This window comes from Talpa europaea (genome assembly GCF_964194135.1).
Source record: "Talpa europaea genome assembly, chromosome: 1".
Lineage (NCBI taxonomy): Eukaryota > Metazoa > Chordata > Mammalia > Eulipotyphla > Talpidae > Talpa > Talpa europaea.
The window spans coordinates 123,866,247-123,879,432 of NC_140073.1; the positions used below are offsets into that span (position 1 = coordinate 123,866,247).

General features: G+C 36.4%; 1 protein-coding gene across 3 annotated transcripts in view; it reads left to right on the forward strand.

The window, feature by feature from the left end:
• MYO1B (myosin IB) overlaps positions 1–13,186 on the forward strand; it is a gene marked incomplete at both ends in the record, with an annotated part of 128,230 nt that overhangs the window by 89,224 nt on the left and 25,820 nt on the right. For all 3 annotated transcript variants that reach the window (XM_084228586.1, XM_084228587.1, XM_084228588.1), the window contains 4 exons: positions 3,559–3,663; positions 5,715–5,777; positions 9,455–9,655; positions 10,761–10,987. In XM_084228586.1, coding sequence (XP_084084712.1) covers positions 3,559–3,663; positions 5,715–5,777; positions 9,455–9,655; positions 10,761–10,987 — 596 coding nt within the window. The remainder of the gene's footprint in view (positions 1–3,558; positions 3,664–5,714; positions 5,778–9,454; positions 9,656–10,760; positions 10,988–13,186) is intronic.

Consider the following 13,186-nt stretch of genomic DNA (forward strand, 5'->3'; position numbering starts at 1 on the left):
ATGGATTTTTTTTTCCCTATGTACTTATTGATATTAAAGTTGGTAGGTAGCTTACGGGGGAAATCTAATTAATTATTTTTGTTCTGTAGACCAAAGCAGACAATAGTGCCTGAATGTTTCAGGTTTTATGCAACTGAGCTAGAGTTTCATATGGTAAAATGCTAGTTATTTTAAATAAGGCACTCCTTACTCAGTTTGCCCTTATGAACCTCATTGAAGAGGACCTCTGTCTAGTGGTGGTATGAACAAGCTAGATGCAATGATTATTCCACATAAAACTGTCTGACAGTTGGGCAGGAGTCGGTAGAACCTGCTAACTCTTCATTATTATAGGATTTGTTTTCTATATTATTTTAAAAAGAAAATTCTGATTACATGCAAAACCTTCTAGTTGTTTGTCTCTAATGCTGTCCTTCTTTACCTTTCATTAAATTTTGTTCTGCGAATTATAAATTTTGCAAGTTATTTTTAATGATTTGTGAAGTCCCTTTTCCCAAAAAACTTGACAGTGCTAATTAAGTTAAACTTAGATCTCAAGAAATGTGATTGCCTTCATTTTTTGGTTGTATTGATTGTTCTGGCAATGACACATTTTGGAGACTGTGGGATATGTTTGCTATAGATGCTCTGGTATAATTGGGCTGTTCTATTTTTAGTTTTGTTCTTTAAGCAGCAGAAGAAGGTTGGAGAGTCAAACTTCTTTTCTTAAGCCGTCTCTAGAACATTCTCTCTTACTACCTATTTGTGGTTGAAGGTTGGACACAGGACCTTACAGCTTGGGAAGGGTCTCTGCTGGGGGAAAGGAAGGTGTTTTTGGATCTGGCAGAATTTCTTTACTTTTGGATCTGGCAGAATTTCTTTACTCTTGGTGGTCAACTGATTATCACAATTTCTGACTCTTTGGATGGATATGTCATAACATTTTATTTTCCCATTGGAAGCATTCCATTTTACCATTGGAAGCATTAGATTCTTAAGTGGTAGGACTTCAAGCAGGTTGTATGGTATATCATTATTTCCGTCAAATTGTTTTTGTCCTGAATTGCTCTCCCTTAGCAGACCACAGTTCAGACACCACGTGGCAGTATTGGGGGCCTACACAATCAATATGAATTGATCAGGCATGTGTCTTGATCTAAGCTTTGTGCCAATCAGGAATATAACATGAATGGTAAGGAAGGTCTGTCATTTGCACCATTGAATAAATACCAATAAGTGCTTACTTTTAGAAGTTTATTGCAAATTAAGAACTGACTGCATTTTGTATAATCTGTCCCCTTTTGCACCAGAATGCAGTAAGTATGAAGTGTTTGCAGTGCTCTGTTGCATGCTCCTGTGTTAAGAGCTTCTCCAACTGTGTGAATTTTGGAGTAAATGGCCCTTGATAAACTGTGTGAAATATAGAAATCTCATACAGTAATATTTTGTTAATTGAGAGGAAAATTAACTCTAACTTATTCCTTAAGTTGTGTTGTAATTGTGACGCTTTGCCTTCAGTTTTCTAATCTGCTTGTGTGTATATCATAGTCCTGTTCTAGGAATGTCCTGCAAGCCGTTCATGGCCATGCGGTAGGCTCTGAGGACACTAGCTCTCCCCTTCCTTCTCCTCAGTAGTTGCCATTTCAAGATTTCACATAGTTTTATTTAGATAGCTCCATGGGTATCCATCCATTAAGTAACAGAAAATATGTCACTTCATGAATTTGTGTTTTAAAATAAAAGCAACAAACCATAGATAGATAGGCTCAGATAAGCCATTAAAATTTTAATTTATAAGTTTTTCTTTTGTGGTAGTGATATTATATGAGGATACATTTTGCCAAAGCAAGAAAACCAAACTTCTTCATATATGAAATGAGATTATAGTAACAAGTCATCTCTACCAGACTGACTTCAGTTTCTAATCAAATTCGTTAAGCTTTGAGGATTGGAGCACATGGTTTTTAAAAATTTATGGGAAAATGAGTACGGGGGATGCCCTTTGTATCTAAACCTGAACTTCTTGACAGTATGGAAAATAAGTGTGCACCCTTTAGGAAGAACCTTCAGGACTTTAAAAAAAAAATCTGTAAAAACTTTTATCCTTGAACACATAAAACATAAAAAGATTGGTCAGTATTAGTGTGTCTGTGTCCTTTATGGTTTTGAGTTAAATTTTCCTCTGATTAGTGAGTTCATCACTGCTGATTAGAAATACTTGGCTGACTTCCAGGAAAGATTGTGGTCAGATGCAACATCGTAAGTATGTAAAATTTGCCCTTCGCAGGACCAAAGTTGATTTAGAAAAATCAGTTTTCAAAAAATCCTCAGTGACTGTTTTGCTTATGTCACGTAAGGAATGCTGAAGGCTAGTTGCTCTGTGTATTCACAGGGAGTGGGCAGCTTCACTTCCACCCTCACGCATGGACCCTTAGAGCTCATTTGGCCAGGACAGGCCACTTCAGTGGGACAAGAGTCAAGTTTATCAGTGATGGGTCACACTGCCCTGGCTCCCAATGTCATCATCTCTCTCTTCAAAGAGAGAGGGATAGAGATGAAAATAACGAGCTTTATTACTGGATCTGTCTCTTCCTAGACCATTTATTTCTTTGATGAAGTATGTTCATTCAACAGACTTGAACTTTGTGCCCAAATTATGTACAACACACTAAACCTTGCAGATGGTTTGGAAGTGGATTGGGCATGGATCTTTCCATCAGAGGTTAAAGTAGATAATGCTGATATAAAGGAGAAACTGCCAAGAATCTTGTGAGTGATATATGTGTGTGCCTTTTAAGAAAAGAGATTATTTCTAGCTAGGGAGATGATTTTGATGTGCTGATTCCCTTGAGTCTTCATTTAGTAGGTTCATCATTCATTCATTCTTCATTTATCAAATACATTAAGTACTTGGTAGATGCTAGGTACTGTGCAAATCATGGGGGTATATTAGTGAACAAAGAGATGTGGTTGATGCTCACCTTGAGAATATAAGTGTAGTGAGCAGACAAATACAGAACTAACTGGTACATGTATGTGCACATACATGCATACATACAGACATACAGATACATATATGCATATACATATATGCATACATATAGCGTGAGATTTTAGAGGTACTGTATGTAAGAGTCAGAATACAGGATCTGATCTTGGGTGGGGGAATTAATAGCCAGGTCAGGAGGTTTTCTTGAGCTTCATAATTTTAGAGAATGGAAGGTTGAGAAGTTGTTCATAGAGATTGTGAAGCTCACTATTTCTTTTCTGATCCTTCAGGGGAAAATGCATATTTTTTTTCTTTTGTCACCATGTGTGGAGTGCTTCTCTGTCAACTAAAAATCTTCATCTTTCAAATACTACATAACTTGTGTATACTTCATGTATTCAACTTGGCTCATGAATCATTCCTCAAGTGCCTGTGATGTGCAAGCCTCTGTCCCAGGATCTGTGTGCTGGGCCATAGTGAAATCTACAAGATTGTGTGTCCTATCTTGTGGATTGCAATGTTAGAGTGCTGTTGATATAGGAGAGTTGATGGCATGGTTAATAAGACAATTTTCATTTTTCTCCATATAGGATAATAGCTTTGAGCAATTCATTATTAATTATTGTAATGAAAAGCTGCAACAAATCTTCATTGAACTCACTCTTAAAGAAGAACAGGAGGAGTATATACGGGAGGTAATACTGAAATATTTTTTCACAATGTTCCTTTCTTACTAATATATATTACAGATTCTGATTGAAAAGATGATATAAATATAATCCTAAAATCTGTCTTATCTGAGTTTAACTGTATTGTATCTTTTAAGTTTTTGTTTGGTGTGGCATCAAAGCTAATTGAGCTTTTCTTTGTTGCTGTGTTGCTGGTGCCCAGAACCAACTCTGATACATAGTAGGTACTCAATAAATAGATAATGACCAACTCTAGTTCCACTGGATCCCAAGGCAGTGATGTAAGATAATTGTGTGTTAAGAGAATAGGCTGACATGAGTGGACAAATAATGGTGGTGCTTCCATACTATGGAGTACAACTCAGCCATAAAAAGGAACAATTCATCCACGTGATATCTCAAGCATATTATGCCAAGTGAGAGAAACCAGACTCAAAGACTACATTCTGCATTATTCTATTTGTATGTCCCTGTAGAAGAGGCTTGCCATTACAGGTCATGAGTGTGGCTACAAAGGGGCAAACAAGGGAATTTAGGAGATTGAGTGTGCTGTTTTTTACATGACAGTATATATTGCCAAAACTTAAGAGAAATAGATACCAGAGAAAGTATACATTGATATACTGTATGTGTGTATGTCATAGCTATATCTGCAAAACAGTTTGTACATATATACATATATATATTTGAAAATATATTGAGACTGTTCAATCTGAGCATTAATTTTCTAAAACTTTATAATAAAAATAGGTAACATTTTTGAGTGCTTACAATATGCCAGGAATTGTATTAGTGCTATGTGCAAATTACTTAATGTAATTTAAAAATAATCAGAAAAGTAATGTTTGTAGAATCCCCTTTTGTACTTAAGTGTAAAACACAAACTTGGTTTTTAAACTATTCATTAGCCAATGTTTTTCTAAATCTACAATTATTTCAAACAAATGAAAAGGAATATTTTGTTGTATCTAATTCTTGTTTCCTTTTCATTTAGTTGCTTTTATATTTTAGTAATGATATTACCTATTTTTCATTCTCTGTACTGGCACTTTAACACATGCTGGATGCTGAACATCCTGTTTTAGTCTTTTAATGTAGATTTTTCTAATGTGATTGTTGTCCCCAGGGACTTAGTAAACTAATCCATTTACTCGAAAACTAAATATTTCATGGTTTTTGTTTTTTTTTTTTTTGGAATGATCATTATGCTTTAGGAACTTTTCCTACTTGTCTGGCACCTTTTGGTAACATAAACATTCTAAAAGCAGATCCATTCTCTTCCTGTCTTCTCATCATAAAAAGAATGCTCAAACTTTGATCTGTAACTTAAAACAGTTTGTACATATTGTCCAAAACACTTCTGAGAATATATAGGAAGACTCCTAACTTGCTGTATGAGTTAAATTTCTTCCTCTTAGAAGAAATATAATTGTTTACAGTTATGGGCAAGAGTCTAAGAAGATACAGAAACACTACATTTGGCCTCACAGATTTGGCTTTGTAGCCAGCATGGGAACCAGTGAATGTATCTTTTTGTACCTTTCCTTATGTTGAAAATACTTTGACTTAGCACTTGGTTATTTTTACACTTGAAATAGTTAACTGCCCTACAAAATGGGTTTGACTCTAAAATTAATTTTTTCCTTGCGATTACAAATTAAGAACAGAAAAATCTAGGCCTTAGCTTCTTGGGATCAAATTCTGAATATTTCCTTATAAACATTGTAAATATACACAAAGTAATATTGACCCAAGGGCTTGTTGAGTAAATGTTTGGCCCGGGGCCAGTGAAGTGCATGGGAAATTGCCACAGATGGGAGAGGAATGGGAGAGAGTCTCAGAATAGGTCAAGAGTGTTCAATTCACATCATGTCAGTGGTGGCCTGCTGTAGTAAGAAAGTTTGGGAACTGGAAGATGGTGTTTGCAGCACTGATTTTATAAAGGAAATTTTCAGAGAGGAAGTGAAATAAGGTCAAACAAGCAAAGTCTATCTTGTAGACAGTAATGTTGTGACATCATCATGTAGAATTCTATTATGTTCTGTCTTGTTTTTCAGGATATAGAATGGACACACATTGACTACTTCAATAATGCTATCATTTGTGACCTAATAGAAAATGTGAGTATTGGGTAGTTTTCTAGAGGATTTCTTAGTAATATAATTCATCATTATGAATTACTCACTGCCTTTCATGTTGAGCTTTGGTGTTTTCAGTATTTTAACACATTTCTTTAGGGAACTACAGAGTTTTGGAGACTTTATTATAGCCTTAAGGGATTGCACATAGTCCTTGAACACATACACAGACAGCTGGACGTTTTGATACTTAGCCAGTATCCCCATCTCATCCTGCTGCTGCCATAGCTCGGCGCCCATTCACGGTATTCACATGCCAAGACCTCTAGATCACCAGCCTATGGTGTGTGTTGGGAGGCTGGGTCCAATCCACAGCTCCTTGGAATGTGAGCACTGATCAGAGGAGGCTCAGAGCACTCATAAAGATTTTTGCCAAATAAAAATATCTGTTTCAGTTCTAAAATTCTAGTGACCTCTTAACATCCTGTTCAGTGGTTATTATAAAAAGACAATTGTTGGCGAGGATATTCAGAAAAGGGAACCTTTGTGCACCTTTGGTAGAAACATAAATTGGTACAACTGCTGTGGAAAACACTGTGAAGTTCTCAGAGATTAAAACTAGAACAATCATAATTCAGCAACCCCACTTGTTGGGTTTATATTTTAGAGGAAATGGAATCAGAATCAGGAGAGAAATTTCACTCCTGTGTTCACTGCAGCATTTCACAACAGGCAAGATATGGAAACAACCCAAGTGTCTGTCTAAGGGTGAAGGATAAAAAGGATGTGCGGAGTATTTTACACACACACTGGAATATTGTTTAACCATGAGAAAGAAGAAAATCCTGCTGTTGACAATAACACAGAAAGACCTTAGGAGCGTTATGGGCCTCCCCGGTGGCGCAGCGTTTGAGCGCTGGGTTGCGAAGCTGCCCGCGGCCTCTGCTGCGCCGGTTCGATCCCCGGCTGCTCCCCGGCCACCGGAGGAGGGTCCCACATGGTGCGCAGACCTCTCCTGCCACCCGCTGCTCCCCTCAGCAGTGTACTTCGGTCCTTCTGCCTGCTCTGCTCCCCGCTCTGGCTCTGGTGAATTCTCTCACCCTCCCGCGCTTCTGACTGTACCCAGTGCATGTATAAACAAAACAAACAAATATAATAAAAATAAATAAATAAACATGCCTCTAAAAAAAAAAAAATGATATAGTATAATTCTAAAAAAAAAAGACCTTAGGAGCGTTATGCTAAATGAAATAAGTCAGACAGAGATAGATGAATAGTATATGATAGAACAAGGAGAGTCTAAAAAAGCCAAATCCATAGAAATAAAGTAGAATGCAGTTGCCTGGGGGGTCAGGAAAGTGGGAAGTTATTGGTCAAAAGGTACAAACTACCTCAAGTTAGATGGTTAATAAGTTCTGGGGATCTAATATACAGTGTGGAGACTATAGTTAACCATACCGTATTGTATACTTGGAAGTCGCTAAGAAAGTAGATCTTAAATATTCTCACCACAGAAAAGAAATGATAATTATGTGATGTCACGAAGGTGTTAACTAATGCCGTAGTGGTCATCACGTTGTAATATATACATGTATCAAATCAACTTGTGTCACACCTTAGAGTTATGCAATATTAAACATCATTTGCCTCTCAGTAAAGCTGGGGAAAAATGAAAAAAAAAATTAAAGACAGCAAAGACCATGCTTTTCGAGTTAAAGATAAAGGAGCTGAATTAAGTAGGACACCAGAAGTGACACTGCTGGTTCAGAGAATATATGCAGGAATTGTGCATGTGACTTCACAGAGGCCAAGGACCTGGGTGATCCAAGTATGAGCATTTGTGCATATGTCTGTGAAAACACAAAGGGAAAAATTGTTGGATAATTTTTAATATGCTTTCTGAGTCTAGGATTTTTGTTTTTGCATTGTATTCTGTAGTTTATTAGAAATAGACTGTCAGAAGACTGATTTCTGTGTAAAAGTGTAAAAGCCTAGACACTATTAGGGTTGTTTTTTTTATATATATATATCTATATGCTTAGCATTACTCACCCCTCTGGCCTTGCTAACAAAGTAATTTGGGAAACATACAAACTTTATCATCCTACAGTCATTTCTATAGAGAGTGGTGGCTGAATGCTGTTTCAGGAATACAGTCACAGGCTTTAATTGTTTAGTAAATCACTCTCTATTCCTCTTAACAAGTCCTTTTAGAAATTATGTAATTAGCCATGATCTTTTATCTTAGGATTCAAGATATTCCTATGACTTTGGTTAAATTTAACATTGAAAACAATAAGGCAACTTAAAAAAATCAACTTTGTTTTGAAGAATTTGAACAGTGTTCCAGTGTAAACATTAATATTCCCTCTAAGCAATTCAAAACTATAGTCTAAAATCTAGAAAATCAGTGGATTTCCTGAAAATTTTCCCTGGTAAATTATTTGACCAGTCTTGTGCTGTGGAAACTTTAACTTTCAGAATAGAATTCACAATTTGCACATTTTCCTTTATAAACATTGCACTTAATTATTTCCCTTTAAGAAGGGAAAATTTTTACAGAGGGGATGGTGTGGGAAGCAGTGGTAATATTCTTAATTTAACTAGATTATCTCAGCCCAAAATCCCCTTGTATATATGACTGAAGAAACTCATGTTCACTCAGGAGCCTAGTTGCATAAAGGAAATATTTCCTTCCAGCATCACTTAACAATGATGTTTATTCTGGGGCTGTTATGAACACACTTGATTCCTGAGAGTCCACACTTCCCCCAGGTTTTGTGTAGAATGAGTAAATACTGGGCAGAGGATGTCACAGCCTAGTGAGGAGAGGGGAGAGGAACAGGGACTTGCCTTGTTGGAAATGGACAGGGCTGGTGGCCAGAAGAGTGGGTTGTTCTCTTTGGAGCCCTTGCACGTGGGTCTCTGGGGGCAGCTGAAGAAACAACCTCCTTAATTCAGCTCAGTGGAAGATTGATTATTTTTGATTCAGATTAACTGGAATGACTGCTCTTTGGATAAATGTAATCATGGGGGCTGAATATATAAGAAATAAATTCTCACTCATGTTTTAACATCCATTGCAAAAATGTTCATGGAAGGAGAATTTTATTCTAAACAGATACTCTTGAAACACAGCTTGATTGCACTGATCATTAAAAGCAGCATCCCTAATCACATCATTTTTTTCTAGAAAGCAAAAATTTTTTGAACAGATGAACAATTTGGAAATGTCTGAAACCAATTTAGTTCTCAAACAACATATCAAATAATGGCCTTAGAAGACTGCTTTGTGCTTTATGACCACAGGTTACAGTTACTATTGTCACATTAGTTTCTGTCTTCTACATTTATTTTTTGATCTTTTTGAGATCTCACTTATCCTTTTGGAACAATATGAATTTTTGTCATCAGCCAGCTGTGGTGGTTGAGGTGACCCTTAAAAGTCTGTGGGAGGAGCAGAGTAGGGGTAAAGGGAGACCCATACAGCCCCCCCCCCCGCCCTCCCCCACACACATGCGCACGCGCGCTCCCACACACCTGGCACACTTTGGAAGAGGGCTGGCTCTTTGTTATTTGTCTTGATTTTCTGCTTTTTGTTGTAACGGAACAGAATTTTCTTGTGACTAAGTTGATTGTGTTTGCTAGTATAATTAGGAATAATTATTAAAACAATGCCATGAGGAAGGAAGGAAACCTTTTTATTTCCTTTCTCCCAGAACACAAATGGAATTCTAGCCATGCTGGATGAAGAATGCCTGAGACCCGGCACAGTCACTGACGAGACCTTCTTAGAAAAGCTGAATCAAGTCTGTGCCACCCACCAGCACTTTGAAAGCAGGATGAGCAAGTGCTCACGGTTCCTCAACGACACGTCCCTGCCTCACAGCTGTTTCAGAATTCAGCATTATGCTGGCAAGGTATGGGGGACCTGTGAGCTCCCAGTTGGGCTACAGGGTTTTCCTCAGAGATGGGCATTCTGACCAGCACCAACTTGTGAGGACAAAGTGAACTGCTCAAATAGTGGAGTCAATAAAAGTTTAATAGAAGTAAAATCTGGACTGGTTGAGCAAAATCTTATTAATACCGAGAGCAGTGGACTTAATGAAAGGGTTCCAATTTATTAAAAAATAGATTTCATTCTTTTCAAGCTCAAACTAGCCTATTAAAAAAAGATCTTATCAATCCTAAGAAAGGATTTGCCAGTGAAAATTAGGAGTCACTGAAAACTTACAAAAGGTTTTAAAAGCACAAAAGGCTTTAAAAGCACAAACCATTCAGAAAAATACTTAGATTGAGATTTTGAAAAAATAGAAATATCAGCTCTTTTTAAAAAAACACTTATTCAGTTGCCTGATATTTGGAGACTTAAGTTTATGTTATTTAATAAATATTAATGTAAACAATTTTAACAGTAGATTAATTTTTAAAATCCTAAACAGTGGTTGATTAAACACCTCCTTCCTTATAAAGTGGCAGACTTGAAAAAGAGAAAATAATTAGGTAGTTAGTAAAAATTGAGTCTGGATATGTGAATTATCTTTAATTTCTAAGTGTTGGAACTTGGTGCTTTATTTTTTTTCATTAGCCTATTAATTAGAAGGTAATTTTCTGGTCAATTTTCCTGCTGGTTTATTAGTATGTCTGTGAAAAACATTGGTGTTATCTCTACTTTTTGTTCTCCTGCCTTCTTTTAAACAGACTAGAACTGGCACATGTGAGTGAAAAAATAAAAGTAAAACCTCAAAAATATGCTCAAACACCAAAAAAAACTAAAATCCTTTGAAAATGTTATGATAACATTTTTAGAGTTTATTCTTGCAAATCCTGAAGGGTAATAGAATTTATTTTGAACCCTTCTGTGATTTAGACAGATGGAATTTAAACTTGCAGGCTAATTTGGTATTAGAGTATGACTAATGTGTCGGGGATCTTTTGAAGAGACTGAAATATAGAGAGTCTTGAAACATTTTTAACAGTTCTTTGACATTCTAGTGTGCATTATGTCACATATGCTGCTCCTAGGTGCTGTACCAGGTGGAAGGATTTGTTGACAAAAACAATGACCTTCTCTATCGAGACCTGTCCCAAGCCATGTGGAAGGCCGGCCACACCCTCATCAAGTCTTTGTTCCCTGAAGGGAACCCTGCCAAGATCAACCTGAAAAGGCCTCCTACAGCGGGCTCACAGTTCAAGGCCTCTGTGGCCACTCTGATGAAAAACCTACAGACCAAGAATCCAAACTACATTAGGTATTTCTGCACCTCAACTACTTTGACAGTTCAAATGTGAAGGGACTCGTAAGGAAGAACATATTCCTGTTTTCTTAAATCTAAGTGTAGCTGAAACAGAAGAAAGCTAAAGAACTTAAAGGTCAAATAATGTGGTATCATAGGTTTGCTTAAAAAATACTTCACTGCCCCTTCCTTCCCCACAATAAGGAATTTTAAAAAGGTGGGGAAACATGGTAGGGAATGGGAATAAATAATGACATTGGGTTGTTGGCACTTAGGGGTTCTCTCTCTCTCTCTCTCTCTCTCTCTCTCTCTCAGTATGTGTGTATAGATATATATATATATATTTATATAAGTCATAAGAAGCAAATGTAAAGTTTTTTTCTTGGTAAGAGTTTTGCATAAAACTTGGATTCATTTTAGATTTTTGTTCTGTTAACTTAGAACTCAGTGTTGAAGCAATGGTGGTGTTAGGAATTTGGTGCCTCTTTCTTTCCTGTGCAAGTTACAGGCTTGGAGAAAGTAATGATTCCTAAAAGCAATCTGTATTTTTTTCAAAGCAATAGAAAGAATCCCTTAAAAGAATTTTTTTTTGTGCCTTGTTTCCAGGGCATCTTAAACCTAGCTATCTTAAGATTCAGTGAGGACCAGTCAGCAGTCTCCAGTTGAACTGGAGACCAGGAGGTGTGTGTCTACCAGGTCAAATTTCACCTAGCTCACGCACTCACTCATACCTCCTATAGTTGTCTTTGGGGATTCAGTTAGAAGGAAACTAGAGTGAAGAACATTTTGGTGTTTGGCTTATTTACCAAATATTTACATTAGTAACAAATACAAATAGACAAAATCCCCGGATTTAATTACAGTCATGTTAGAACATATACTAAAGTAAAGATCCTAGATTCAAGAGAAAAAAATGACAAGGAAATGTTCTATGATCATTCTCTTTAGTAGTTCTCAATTGAGTGAAGTTTTATAAAAATTATTATTCAACTACTTTATTGAGGTATAATTTACTTTTAGTGATATGCACAGATCCTAGGTGAATGGCTTGATTATTTTTTCACCATTACATACACTTGGTAACTAGTACCCAGATCAAGACATGGAATAATTTCATCACCCCTGAGGGTCCTTCATTCCTTTTCCCTTTTAATGGTTTCAGTATGTCTCTAAGAAGTCTCAATAAATTCCAATCTTATGTTTATGTTATCTTACATTTTTTTCTAGAATCTTTGTAGTCAGCTTTCATATTAAGGTCCCTTTTTAAAAAAAAAAATACAGATATCCTGTTGCTCTGGCACCATATAGTGAAAAGAAACATACCTCTGTGTTTCATTAATTGCCTTGATACCTTTTTTGGAAATCAGTTGAATATATGTGTAAGGGTCTAGATTGAAACTCACTGTTCTGGTCTGTTGATGTATTTGTTGATTCTTTTTTTTTTTTTGCTTTGGTCATTTTTATTATTTAAAGCCAGTAGACATTTTGATTTATTCAATTATCTGAAAAACACTCAATCATTGATTTTTTTTTAATTAATAAATTTTATTTTTATATTCCCCACACAATTGCAATCCCCCCATTCTGAACCCAATCCCTCCCCTCCCGCCCCCCACCCCCCAAAAAGTGTCTCTGGTTCATAGTTTTTGTTGATTTTGATTTTTACTTTCTTACAGTTATTCATTTTCCTGGTCCCTTATTTAAGTTTTCTAGATCCCTGCTATGAGTGAGACCATCCGGTATTTTTCTTTTTCTTTTTGGCTTATTTCACTGAGCATGATCCCTTCCAGCGTCATCCATGTTGCTGCAAATTGCATGTGTTTATCTTTTTTGAATGCTGAGTAATATTCCATGGTATATATGTACCACATCTTCTTGATCCAGTCATCTATTTTTGGGCATTTGGGCTGTTTCCAAAGCTTAGCTATTGTAAACAGTGCTGCTATAAACATAGGGGTGCAGGTGTTCTTTGGAATTGATGTTTCTGTGTCCTTTGGGTAAATACCTAGGAGTGGAATTGCTGGATCATATGGAAGCTCTATGTTTAGTAGGTCCAGAAATTTGTTGATTCTTAAGCCAAAGAGTAGACATTGTTTTTATAAGTGTAAAAAGAAAAACATAAAAACACCAAGGACAAGCTAGGTAAGTTTGTCTCATATTGCATGTGTGTGAAATTTATTTGACAAACACAGCAAAGCCGATACACTCATAAAT